Source organism: Protopterus annectens, chromosome 12.part0 (assembly GCF_019279795.1).
Source record: "Protopterus annectens isolate FY-2018-M chromosome 12.part0, PAN1.0, whole genome shotgun sequence".
Classification (NCBI taxonomy): Eukaryota; Metazoa; Chordata; order Ceratodontiformes; family Protopteridae; genus Protopterus; species Protopterus annectens.
In genome coordinates this window covers 1,119,706,744-1,119,720,456 of record NC_056746.1, presented here as the reverse complement: position 1 = coordinate 1,119,720,456, position 13,713 = coordinate 1,119,706,744, and the positions used below count along the sequence as shown (strand labels likewise).

At 40.2% G+C, this 13,713-nt stretch overlaps 1 protein-coding gene across 3 annotated transcripts in view; it reads right to left on the bottom strand.

Moving 5' to 3' along the window:
• The window catches only part of ZNFX1 (zinc finger NFX1-type containing 1), a 359,279-nt gene that overhangs the window by 85,389 nt on the left and 260,177 nt on the right, over nucleotides 1-13,713 (bottom strand). For all 3 annotated transcript variants that reach the window (XM_044090129.1, XM_044090128.1, XM_044090127.1), the window contains exons 8-9: nucleotides 7,664-7,899; nucleotides 4,105-4,244 (exon numbers count right to left, since the gene is read on the bottom strand). In XM_044090129.1, the coding sequence (XP_043946064.1) occupies nucleotides 4,105-4,244; nucleotides 7,664-7,899 (376 nt within the window). The remainder of the gene's footprint in view (nucleotides 1-4,104; nucleotides 4,245-7,663; nucleotides 7,900-13,713) is intronic.

Sequence of the window (13,713 nt, the reverse complement as noted above, 5' to 3'; positions counted from 1 at the left end):
GGGCCTCCGCTGAAAATGGATTCCTGACCCAGTTAGACTTTCTCGGTAAACAAATGTTAAATAAATAAATACATTTTCAAACCTATTCTCAAGGTTCCCAAACCAATCTCCACAATGAATTCCACCCATCTCAGTTCTGCCAACCGCAAGGAAAACATATGAAAAGATGATAATATACGCTCAACTCTGTGACTACCTGAAATCCCGCAAAGTACCATCTTATAACCAACATGGCTTCTGAGCTGGAAGAAGTATCAAGACTGCATTATGCACCCTCACAGATGGTATTCTAGTGAATATGGACAAAGGTAATCTTTCAGGCTCAGTCTTTAATGACAACACTAAAACCTTTGAATTGGTAGGCAACCCTCTACTTTTGTAATTCTCTAAGTCAGTTTGGAATAACTAATCAAGCCCTCCCATTGTTTAAAAGCTTCCTAAATCACAGACAATTCACAGTTAAAATAGATAAGTCAATCTCACCTACTGCACTCCTCTCTAAAGGACTTCTTCAAGGATTTGTCCTTTCTCCTACACTGTTTTTATTCATTAACACTTTCCAACAGCTGAACTACCCAGCCTACCAATCATCCTATGTAAAGATGACATACAGATCCAATTTCTCCCACATTTTAATCAGAAAAAGCTTGATGAAGATACTCTACAACTTTCTAATTGACTAATGCATAAAAAATAATCTTGAATACTAAAAATAATTAAATTAGTGATATTTAAGAAAAAACTTTCCTCAGTTACAAAAGATTGGCAGACAACCTTCAATAACCTGACACCACAAGAAACCACACAATACTTTAAAATACTTAAATATCTGGTTGGATCAACACCTAAACGTTCATCACCATATTGAGCTAACAAAGACAAAAAAGTAACTCACATATCTTCTGGTCAAGGAAGATATTATACTTTTCATCTCCACAAGGTAGAACTACAAGTGGTAAAGGGTTGAAAACAGACTTCCCCAAAGCACCTCTACCTCCCATACAGAATCTCACAACACTGCAAATTACAGCTAATAACCTATGTAGGTAGGTTACCTTAAGCCCCAAAACAAAACACTGCTGTCATGTCCTCACAAAAGTAAAATGACTCCACATAATTGAACAAATAAAGCTACTACAAGAATTCCAAATATTTAAATTACTCACTCTAAAGTCCTTCCTATTTTTGCTGTCTATCACAATGTACTTATGACGATCACCTCAGCTCTGTCCAGCCTAACATAACTTCCCTTTAAGCATTCAGAGAGACTTCACTGCACTGACGACAGCTTCTCTGAGTTTAGACAACAAACTTCAGATTCTATTAACACACACTTAAATGAATTACATAAATCTGCACATTCAGGACCAAGTTTTAAACAAAAATATTCAAAGTTGGAACCTGCAAATATTATAAATTAGTGGTAAAACTTGAATCAACTCATGTTAGAAGAACGCATGCTTCTTCACTTCTATATATCCTATGACACAGTACACCAAGCTAAACCCTCAGATTCCACTGGTAACTTTTAGCTCCAGTCTTATTTTCATTATACTGTTAATTATTTTAACAGCTTTCACATTAGACTACTTTACCCAGCATTCTGTTGAACAGTGTTCACACTTTTATGACTACTTACTGGGAAAGATTTCCTGTTTATACACATCTACTATTATGTCACACTTGCTCTCATTTTTTTCTACTCTGTTTTATTATGTTCATTTTGTGATTCTACAAGAGCTTGCATACCATTAGCTCGCAGCACACTTCCCTGCTACTACTCACTCATGTTGGCAAATGCCCTAACTCCCACTGATTCGATTCCTGTACACATATCCAAGGCTAACTATCCCTCATGAACCCTGAACCTAATCCTAAAAAATCTCCCCCATTCCCTAAATCTAATCTCTGGACCAGTCTCTAAAGCTGTAATCCTCCTTGCCTCCCTAACCCTTCCTCCAGATCCCTTCCCCTTACTTCCTTAAGCTAAAATTCCCTTCCCCTTCCTAACCTTAAACTTCTGCTAATACCCAATCACTCCCTAAACCTAAAATCCTCCCACCCCTTCCTAATCCTAATTTCCTGATTGCTCCCTAAACTTAAAACCCCCTCCCCATTTCCCTTTCCCACTTATCTCTTTAGTAATGAGCAGCTGATTGCATCAGACCATTGTGACAGTTGTGTGTGCAAACTCATGTTCAAATTCAAGCATTGGTTCCGGCAGCTGGTCACTCGGGGTTACAGCCATCTGAGTCCTCAGTTGCGAGTCAACAGAATTCAAACAGGTGGGATGCAAGCATTACAACAGTCCCTTATTTTGTTGTATGTCCAGGAATGAACCTGAAAAATGGTCTACAGGGATAATTTTTCTACCCTGGTTCACAAACTGAAATAAATAAATTAAAAATAACATTGAATAAGTAAATTAAAGTACTTTCACAGATCTAGGGAGTAATTGGTTTCTACAATCTACTGTCTGTGCTCCCTCACCCCCTTCTGCATTTAACAGATGGGTAACTGGTCTCTGAGACCAGCTTCAGATTCTCAGCTCTGATAAAACCCTTTCCCTTCTATACCACACATACGTCTGGTGGCTTCTACTAGGACTTCCTCCTGCACTCTTTTTTATATGGTCTCAAGAACTGCATAGAGTACTTGAGTTATAGCTTGACCAGGACCCAACAGTATAGCAGTATTAACAACGTGGTTCATACTCCTATGTTAACACCCTGATCCTGGAACCAGGAATGCATTTAATAGTCTTATTGTAATTATTAATGCCATAAATATAAGTCAATGCCCTTCAGTAATGAATATCCATTTAACAATACAATTGTTCTCCGACTACCTAATTTGATAATTTCCCTCACTCAGTTGACCAGCTGAAGAGGCTTTTGATTTAATATGCAACTTTCTCCTACTAGGCACTAAATATACTATACATCTGTGTTCTATACCCACAAAAATCACTCCCAGTCACTGACTTTCCCACAAACAGAAGCTTCTTCCACTCACTTTTAGTACAATTTCTATGTCATATTCATGTCATAACACGGTATTGTCCTCCCCCCATTCTTATCCATTCGTTAGGAGTTTCCAGGGCAAGAAGGTTGATCCCAGTCCTTTTGAGAGATGGAAAGGTCATGCAAGATCTCCAAAGCTGAAAGAGGTCAGTGCATTTGCAGTCTAGTCCTGAAAAGAAATCATTAGTGTCACACATAGGTAAACTGTTTTTGTGCTTCTGATCCGGTTAACAAATCATATCTAAGCAGAAGCTACGTATATTATATTTCAGTACTTATGTTTACTGGGTTTACTTCACTTAGGCGTAGTACAACATGCTTAAATTCTTCCTTTCGCAAATTATGGAAATGGCATCATACTGAATACCTGAAAATGGACTTAGTAACAGTACTTACAGTGAAACATAATCAAGATTTAAAAGTTTTTGGAGTCTGGCAAGCCTCCTGTGCATCCTACGTTCTCCCTATTATTATACTCTTTCTCTCCAAGGTCATCTACCCCAAGAAAGGGGTACATTTCTTCTCCTCACCCTTATTAGCTCATCTGCTGGACAGCAGTGGGCTCATAGGCTTATTTCTAAAACCAGGTGTTTAAATATTGCTCTGGTCAGTGTTATGCATGTCAGCAAGCTCAGTTTGATTTAATGAGTTTCAGTATCTTATACTTTGAAAGGACAAAGTAAACATCTGTCTGTACTGATATGCCAGTAATGCCACAAGGCTCTAGACCTTAAAAAAAGTGCAGATATGACAGGGTATCAAATGTGAGTTAGACATATGAAAAATAATATGTCTCATTAAGTTAATGAAGAAATTATCAACCCTGCCTTATTCGGATTAAATGACTAAACAGATCTTTTGAAATAATGTTTTTATGTGCAGGGCTTTGCACTCATATCTCTCATCTCATTATCATGGCAAAACTCCTCTCTACACTACATATAACTACGAGGTTCCATAAACACTGAAATTGCTATACAATAGTTACTTCAAAAATTCCTAATATCAGCTGAATGAGCCTTGATCAGTCTGACCTTGATGTTTTAACTAAATATGTATGTAAAAACAGTAGCAACATTACCTGTACAAACGCCATCGAGTGTTGACATCCAAGCTCCATATGTCAGTTATCTCATCAACCTCCTCTGCTGTCATGACATCACCTTTAGATAGTTCATTTTTGACTCGTTGTTTCAACTTTTTCTTTTGTTTCTTTTGCATCTAAAGGAGTAAAATAACACACTGTTTAGATATTGGCAGGCCATAACAATCACAAAAGTGTCTAGTGGGCAGACAAAAGTGCAAATAAACATAATACCGACTGACTTGTTGAGTCCGATGAGACTGATGATGGAATATAGAAGTAAATGAAAACTGCTTTTCTGACTTAGCAAAATAGGAACATAATTATGCCAGAAAAGCAGAAATGGATTAAATCCATGTATCAACGACCTTTTAAGGTAGTATAACTGAGTCCTCATTTACACTAATATAATAAACTACACCATTACTCCAGTCTAAATAATTGATTGGTTTATTAGCAAAGCTAATTAATTATTTAATTTTACTAAATGGGTTTAGATAGCATACAGTCATCAGATAACTGATTTGTAAGTGATGGTGAGAGAATAGGAAAATCAACATCAGTTTATAGTATATGCCTAATCACTTAGTCCATGTATGGTGACATCTCAAAACATGACCTTACATAAACAACAGTGTAACAAAATACTCTTCAGAAGGCATTTGATGCCCAGTTAAGATTGTGGTCATGACAACCGAATATTTCAGCTATCATTTATAGCATTCCATATAATGAAAAGAAGAAGCAGGCAAGCTGGAGGCTGGTGATCCAGGATTAATTAGCAGTCACTCAGCAGACAGCCGCTGTTGTAGGATGTATGAGGCTGCTGCCCTGTTCTTCCATCCTGGAGAGGAGTGTAGGAGCTGCAGATATGGCAAGAATGCTCCCTAGTGGTGCCCTCTGGTTCAGCAACCTGTTGGGCTCCTCAGCTCACTGATCCCTGATGCACCCAGTAAGTGAACATGTGGAAACTCATGAATGTTGCCAGCCTCGTGACACTGCACTAGTGTAAGAATCACAAAGGATTTAGGGGAGTACAGTATCACCTGCAGTATGATGGTAAGCCAGAATCAGCAAGAGAAGAAATGAGGCCTAGAGCAAGTAATTGATACATACGCAAGCACGCGCGCACACACACACACACACACACACACACACACACACACACACACACACACACACACACACACACCTACGGCTGACAAAGGTAAGGAAAATGCAAAAAGCAAAAGTAAGTAAATAAATAAATATAAACATAAAAGCAATAAGAGGGAAAAACAAATCAAAACAAAGAGGCAGCTCTGCTAATGTAGGTTATACGCAATCAAAGTATATACAAGTATATGTCGCAGAGAATGGCAGGAAACATTAGCAGTGGGACGACCTGAACCTGCCAGAGACCTAGCATGAAGTTAGAAACCAACCTGCCTTCACTTAGCCCCATGAACAGTGCAGAATGAAGATCCAGTGAAATCAGTTATGATCAAAGTATCCATTTTTGCCATCCCAAGTTGCTGGCATACAGCAGGCAGAAAATACATATATGCTACATGAATTATCAACTACATCAGACAAGACTTAGCTTCTGTTCTGACTCATAGAATCAAGCTTCATGATTGAATGTAACTAAAATTTACATTTTGGTCACATAAAATGAATGCAATTAACTACCAATACAAATATAATAGATAAAAGTGTAGCAATGAAGATTAATTAAGTCATTGTCAAGAACACTCATCCAGCTACCTACTTAACTGAATAAACTACTTGAAACTTCAACAAGGCATTTTTATTTCTCTCACAGGGAGGGTATCAGAGCAGAGAAAAAGTCTTCTAGATCTGCTAGCTAAACTAATTTTATCTGGAATAATCCTTTGTACTCTGTTTCTTGTTAGTCTAGCCACCCTCTGGGTCACAGGTGGGATACCAGACTTCACTCAAACCTTCTGGATTACCTCTATTTTCTCTGCTTACAGATGTGGGGAAGTTTGTTTACTGAAAAGTTCTTAATGATGCTTTTCACGTGGATGGACTGGATGAGCATGCCTTAGATGGGCCTCAAAGTTGTCATAGTGAAATTAAGCAATTAATTAAGTCACTGGAATGCTAGGATGCATGTTTAGAAATAATCTGCAGCCAACAGGAAGTAATAAGACTGATTTCCAGATTACCAGTGACACATGAATTTAAATAATCTGCCAAGGTCATGAAAGTGTGTCTCTGCAACACTGAAACCAAAGCAGATGCAGGCATTTAGAATCATACGTGTCACACCAAAAGCTCTGTGACTACACAATATGATATATGCTCACTTTCTCCACTAGGATATTGTTGATTTCTTGTGGTTCAGAATATACTGTACAACTGAATTCTATGACAGTACAGTTTTGAGTGTAATTATAAAATACTCTTTTATTTTCTTGTTTTATTTGCAAGTGTAAGGTGATAAGAGGTTTTGGTTGAAATGGTTTCCTTTTTTCGGAGGTTTGCTGGCCAGGTTGAATTTGTTTTTAATTTCTGAAGAACAATACCATTTTTGAGTTGTTTATTCCTATTCTATAGTTTATTTATAGGATCATAGGAAGTTACCAGGCTACTGGCCCTGAGGCCCTTATAAGCCTAGCCAAGAGTTTATCCCATGTTTAGACAAGTCAGCACCCGATGCCCCTGTCCAACAGGGACACAGGTGGAATCCCAGGGGTGTATTTTCTGTTTCCCATCCAGCTATCCAGGTTGCTTTTAAAAAGGGATAATAAGATACTCTGGCTGACGTGGAGAAGAAGTCTATTCCACAGATGGAGGAGTATCTGGGACACAAATCTGTCCCACCAACAAGTCCTATTGATGTCTCAGACCAGGCTGAGGTTGTGCATGCAGGTTACTTGAGTGGAACTTGAATTGCGGATATGCAACAGTCCCATAAATGCGGGGTCTGAGATTGCTCTGTATGTCAGACAGAGGTCACCTCTGAGGAGTCTGTATGAAACTGAGTAGAGGGACAGGGTTTTTAGCCTATCTCTGTAGGGTAGATGTTTGAGGCCCTGGATTCTCCTGGTGAGGAACCTCTGTGGTCTTTCCAGCTACTGCATGTGCTTTGCGAGGTACATGCTGAAAGGGGTGTTGTACTCAATAATGGGCCTTATAAGGGAAGAATACAGGGATGTTATGACCTTCTTGTCCCTGGGTGAGCTACCCTTACTTATGAGGTGGGCCATGTAGAAAACTTTACATACAATGGAAGCAACATGATGGTCAAAAGTCAGGTTGCTATCAACCTGGGTTCCCAAATCCCTCATGACTGATTGCATGCTTAGGACGTTGTTATTCATGTGATCATTTGTGGAGACATCCCTTTCCCCAAAGGGATGACAATGCATTTTTTGGTATTCAGCTTGAGGCCATGTTTATTTGCCCTCCAGTTCTACAACAGCGGATTTTATTCCTATTCACCCATTGTACTTGCCTCTATCTGGGACATAAAGTATGGTACCTTGTTCATGGACCCTCCATCCCTGACATCAGATACTGAATGACTATAGAATGTTAGTGCTCATACCTGCCAACCATTGTCCTGCTGCTCTTTGTTGCTTGATTCTCCATGGCTTGGCTGTTCCTCCAGTTGCATAGCTAGCATGAAGTTGGCCAATTCGTTTACAGCATTATTCTTTTTTCGTGGCTTAGTGTTCTCATCATCAATCACCCTGTCAGCCTGAATGAGATCAGCTTCTTCGTCAATCTCAATGAGTTCCTCTTCTTCATCATCTTCATCTGCATCATCATCTTGCAGCCCATCTACTCATAAAGAAAAAAATATATATGCTTGATTTATAACAGAGAAGTAGAACACCATCTCTAAGACAATGTCAAGGTACCTGTCTACACTGGTTTCCATACACTTGGTCGAATGTAAGCTGGACAAGTTCCAACTCAATATTTTCATTCCAAATCTGGAAGTCCCCAACTGTATTTATAAAAACTCTGACAGTGCAATTTCTACTTGTAAAATGTCAGTGATTCAGACTGATTTTTTTTTTAATATGGCTGTGCAGCCAGATAGTTAGTACACTTATGTGAATGGGCCAGCCCCTACATAACAGGTGCATGAGGCTTGCTCCTTTGCAAAAATGCTTCTCAAAATTTTTCATCGAACTGAAGCTTTGACTGATTTATTTTGTTTGGTTTAAGCCTGAGCTAGATGAGCCTCAAATAAACATAGAGGAGCATTACAGTTATCACATAATATGACAAAGAGAACTGCAGCAATATGAGGGTTGCACCACAGTAACTTACCTTAAACAATGAGTTATGAACTCACTGGTTATACAGTGCAGCATTAACTAAGATATTTACCTGCTACTCAGCTCAGTCTTTATCACTGTACAAGTTTACATCATTATATTTATCAGTTTTGCACTGCAGTACAGAAGATTAAGGTTATGCAATTTGCAAATGAAAATCAAACCCAAGACCACAGGATTAAGATATCAGTTTATACCTGTGTAATGCTTAAATGACACAGACATTTAACCAGGATTATTCTTGATAAATGTACTTGTGTCTAGTTGATCTTAATTGGCTAACAAAATTAATAATGCAAAATAAATAAAAATATAATGGTGACTTGCAGTAACTACCTGAAGCCTCACATTAAAGATGCATGCCAGTACCGCACTATGGCATTTCTACAACCCTTTAGCAAACTAGTCTTTTGTCAGCTGCATGTTAATACCACACTTCAGAATTCCATTCTACTTTTACTCCTACAGCAGTGACACACAGTTTCATTCAATACTGGTACTCATCTTCTCTCCCTGAAGCACTGTTGCTTCCTATCACGATATCAGTCTAATTCCACTTACCATGTTACTAATTATACATGTCCTTTCATTCTTATGCTGCTCATACCCTTTAAATGAAAGTTATGTACTCACCATAATGATAGATCCATGTTGTCTGTTTCCATCTGGTTCAACCTGTGGGTTATCTGATCTGACCCGGATCCAATGCAGACTGATTCCCAAGACTTCAGCTCAACAACCTGCACCTCCTCTACCCATAATCTCCCACATTACTAGAACTGCCTTAGATCTAGTTTGCCCCCTCTCCACCCACTAAACATTCATATCTAGACCTATAGAGAAAAAGGCCGAAAGGCCAAGAACCCAAAGAAAGAAAGAAAGCAGTCTCCCCGGATGATCATCCTTAAGGTACCAAATTGGCTCAAAAAGACGAGAGAAGGTGGGGGGTAAGGTTGAACCAGATGAAAACAGACAATATGGATTTATTGTTATGGTGAGTACATAACTTTCACAACATAACACCCTAGGGAGGGCTCATGGAAGGATATTGCACAATACTATGAAACCAAACAAAGCCTTGGACCTCGACTGGATATCCAGTCTGTGGTATGACACAAAGGTGTGATGACCTTCCCAAGTTGCAGCTGCACTAATGTCATTCAAAGCAGCTCTGGAGAAAAAAAAACTGTATAAGTAGCCATAGTCCATTGAATGACCTTTGGGTTTGAAAATCAAACTGGGGTTTAGAAATGAGACAAATGGTTGATTAGATTTTCTAAAGGGCCTTGTTCTATCCAAATAGGACCTCAACTGCCTATGAACATCAAGACAATGCAGAAAATATACACCCCTGTTAGAAAATTTGGGGAAAAAGTCTGATAAATGAATGGACTGATTTAAATTATTTTCTGAAACCACCTGAGGAAAAAAGGAAGGATCCAGTCTGAGGGACACTGTTTTGGTGGAATATTAGATAAGGAGGAACAGCAGAGAGGGCTTGTAACACTGACAGATGCTTGGTGGAAGTAACACCCACCAAAAACAGTCTTCCATGATAACAACTTAAGATCAAAGGTAGCAGAGGGCTCAAAGGGAGGTGAAGCCAGCAACTGAAGCATAAATGGCAGGTCCCAATGTGGAACAAGGTCTCGCACTGGAGGACGCACTAGCAAATTCCTTTTAAACCTTAAAGATCTGCAGGGCAGCCAAGGGTATATTATCTCTAGTAATGTGTGTAGAAAACAGAAATAGCAGCTAATTGCACTTTAACGATGGAATAGCTAGACAGAGAGTTAACTCTACCAGAAAATCCAGGAAAACTCCTAAGGGTGATGCAAAGGGATTCAGACCCTGAGAAACAGCCCATAAAGAAAAGCATTTCCACTTACTAGCATGCAGCTTATGAGTAGATGACTTCTGGGAAGACAGGAGGATGTGGCGAACAAACTTTGAAAGCTTGAGAATCCTGGCCAGAGAAATGGAGAAAGTTCAGTGGTTAGGTAGATCCAAACTGCTAGATGAGAAATGAGATCCATGTCCCAAGGATAGTACCTCAGTAAAGGAAGCAGACTGGAACACAGCCTCACTGTGTGGATTAAAAAATATTTAATCCAAACTTAAAACACCATATAAAAAGAAAGAAAAATGCATATAAAACAAGGTAAGCACTTTCATATCTACCAACAGATCATGTCTTTGCCTTTCAGGTTATACATTTAATGAGTTTTAATAAATGTTTGAGTGACATCAGGAATAAGACAGAGCAGGTAGAAGTGCATTGGATCATTACCTTGCAGTCTGACAAAGGAAATGGTCTTAATGAGTGTGCCTCTTTAAAGCCTCATTTAGGTTCCAGGAGTTTGCATAGGTAATTCCTGATAGGTTATACAACTTAACAGCATGTTTAAATCAGTTCTGTGTAACACTTACTTAATGGTCTGATGAAGCATCTGTTTGTAGATATAGTTTCATAGTTTCATAGTTTAGTACTAGGCTATCTGCCCTGGGGCATTTATAAGCCTAGCCATAGTGATGTGGCTTTCGCCACCCCATGTAATGGTACAAAAGTGTACAGAAATAGATTCAGAATACTGTGCCTCTGTCTAGTAGTGACACAGTGAAGACCCCCTTACATAATAGAATTAGTTTACTGTGCCTCTGTCTAGTAGTGACACAGAGATGACCCCCGGGGTAAACCTATGATGTCCCATCCACTCGTCAAGATTTCTCTTGAAGAGAGTCAGTGAGGGGCTCTGCCTAACATGAACTGGGATTCTGTTCCAGAGTATGGGAAGCCTCTGGGTTATGAATCTGTCCCTCCAGCATGTCCTATTCATATTTGTGCTGAGGTTTAAATCTTTAGCTCTCGTGGTTCTGATGGATTTGGATTTTTTGAGGTGGAGCATGTCCATCAATTCCTGATTGGACATGGCCTTGTACGTCAGGCACAGATCACCTCTGAGTAGGCGGTATGCTACTGAATAGAGCTGGAGTTTCTTTAGTCTGGCAGCATATGACATATGTTGGAGACCCTTGATCCTCTTGGTGAGGTACTTTTGGGGTCTCTCCAGCTGTTGCAAGTGCCGGGTGAGGTACATACCAAATGGGGCATTGCATTCAATCATGGGCCTGATAAGGGAGGAGTATAGGGGTACAATGACCTCCTTTGATCTGGATGTGAATCCCTTCATGATAAGGTGGGCAAGGTAGAAAGTCTTTCTAACCACTTTGGCAACGTGGGTGTCAAATGAGAGGTCACTATCGACTTGGGTCCCCAGGTCTCTGATTACTTTTTCCGTACTCAGTGGGTTACTGTCTATGTGATAATTTGTGGGTACTTTGTTTTTCCCAAAGGGGATGACTATACATTTTTTGGCATTTAGTTTAAGGCCATGACTCCAGCAGCAGTTGTCCATTTCAGTGAGGCCTTTCTGTAGGATGTATGTGTCAGCTGGTGTATCGACTATGGCGCCTAGTTTGCAGTCATCTGCGAACTTTGTCAGCCACAACCCTCCCATGTTTGCTTTCACATCTGAGAAATAAATGCCGAACAAGAGGGGTCCCAGGACAGAGCCCTGTGGGACACCACTTGTGAGTGGCTTTGAGTCTGACATGGCTCCAGCGATTTTGACTTTATGGGTTCTATCCTTTAGCCAGTTTGCAACCCATCTTGTGACATATGGATTTACATTTAAGCTGTTGAGCTTGTCTATGATGCTTGAGTGGGGTATTGTGTCGAAAGCTTTAGCCAAGTCCAGGTAGGCTGTAATGGACTGCTTTGCCCTCGTCAATGGCTCTAGTGACTGTTTCGAAAAAGTCAACCAGGTTCAAAAGGCAGGATCTGCCCTTTACAAAGCCGAACTGGGTGGGATCAAGTGTCTGTAGGTCCCCAATGTCTCTGTTTATGAGTTCCATAATGATTCTTTCCATAGCTTTGCAGACCAGGCTGGTTAAGCTTATGGGGCGGTAGTTGCCAGGGTCTGTAGAGGTGCCTCCTTTGTGGAGTGGGACCACTGTTGCTGTACACCAGTGTTCAGGTACATATCCTGTAGTAAGGCTAAGGTTAAATAGCATTTTTATGTGTGGGTTTAGCTCCTCTTGGAGTTCACATAGCACACAACCTGGGATACCGTTAGGTCCCATTGATGCTGTATTTTTAGCTTTGCTGAGGGTGGTTCTCACCTGGACATCTGAGATGACAGGGAGGTTACATTCAGCTGGGATAAGTATTTCTTCTTTTGGGGGTGAGGGAGGGGAGAAATTTGCACTGAACCTGTCTGCCAGAATGTTGGCAATATCTGTGGGTTCAGTGTATTTTTTGTCATTGTGAACTAACTCTGAGCATATCTGAGGGTTTCCACCCAGGTTTCTAACATAGCAGAAGAAGGCCTTGTGGTTATCTTTAGTGTCCATAGCGATTTTTCTCTCAAAGTTGGCCTTGGATTTTTTATGAGAGAACATAGCTTTCTACTAGTGCTGATCAGAGATGCCTTCTCTTTATGGGATTTTGCTCTGTCGTGCAGTAGCTTCCTTCTTTTGTTATACAATTTGTTTATGGCTGGGGTCCACCAGACAGGACGCCTGCCCTTGGTGGAGAGGGTCTTGGTTTTATTTGGGATTGCATGATCCATGCATTCTTGGAGATGTCCGTAGAAAGCATTTATGAAGGATTCAGCATTGTGGGATGTGGTTTCCACTGGCCCAGTGGGCTTAAAGGATACCATCTCAGTCTTAAGAAGTGTAAAGTCGGCTTTTGAGAAGTTTTTCACTGTAGTCTTTTGTGTTGGGGGTGGAGGTGGGATATGTATATCCAGGGTGATTAGTTTGTGGGCAGATCTCACTAGTGAGGGGTATACTTCCAGTGTGGAGCACTTTGTCCCCATGTTTGTGGTGATCAGGTCTAGTATATTATCTCCCCTTGTGGTTGAGGTGACTAGCTGTTCCATTGCATTTGAATTTATGAATTCCAGGAAACTTTGGGCTAGGGTGTTAGGGCTAGAATAATGCACCCAGTCTATGTTAGGGTAGTTGAAGTCTCCCAATATGATGGTGTTTGGTGAGACATTCATATTCTCCAATATCTTCAGGAAGGCTGAATGGGGTTCCTGAGATTGGGAGGGTGGTCTGTAACATGCTACCAGTTGTATAGCAGTTTTGCCTATGGTTAGTTGCACCTGGATGGTCTCTAATGCTTCATGTGTTGCCACTAACCTGGAGGTGTGGGTGTCCTTGATGAATATGGACACTCCCCCTCCCTTTTTGGTTTGGCCCGAGTTTTGGGGATGAAAAGCATGATACGAGGTATAGC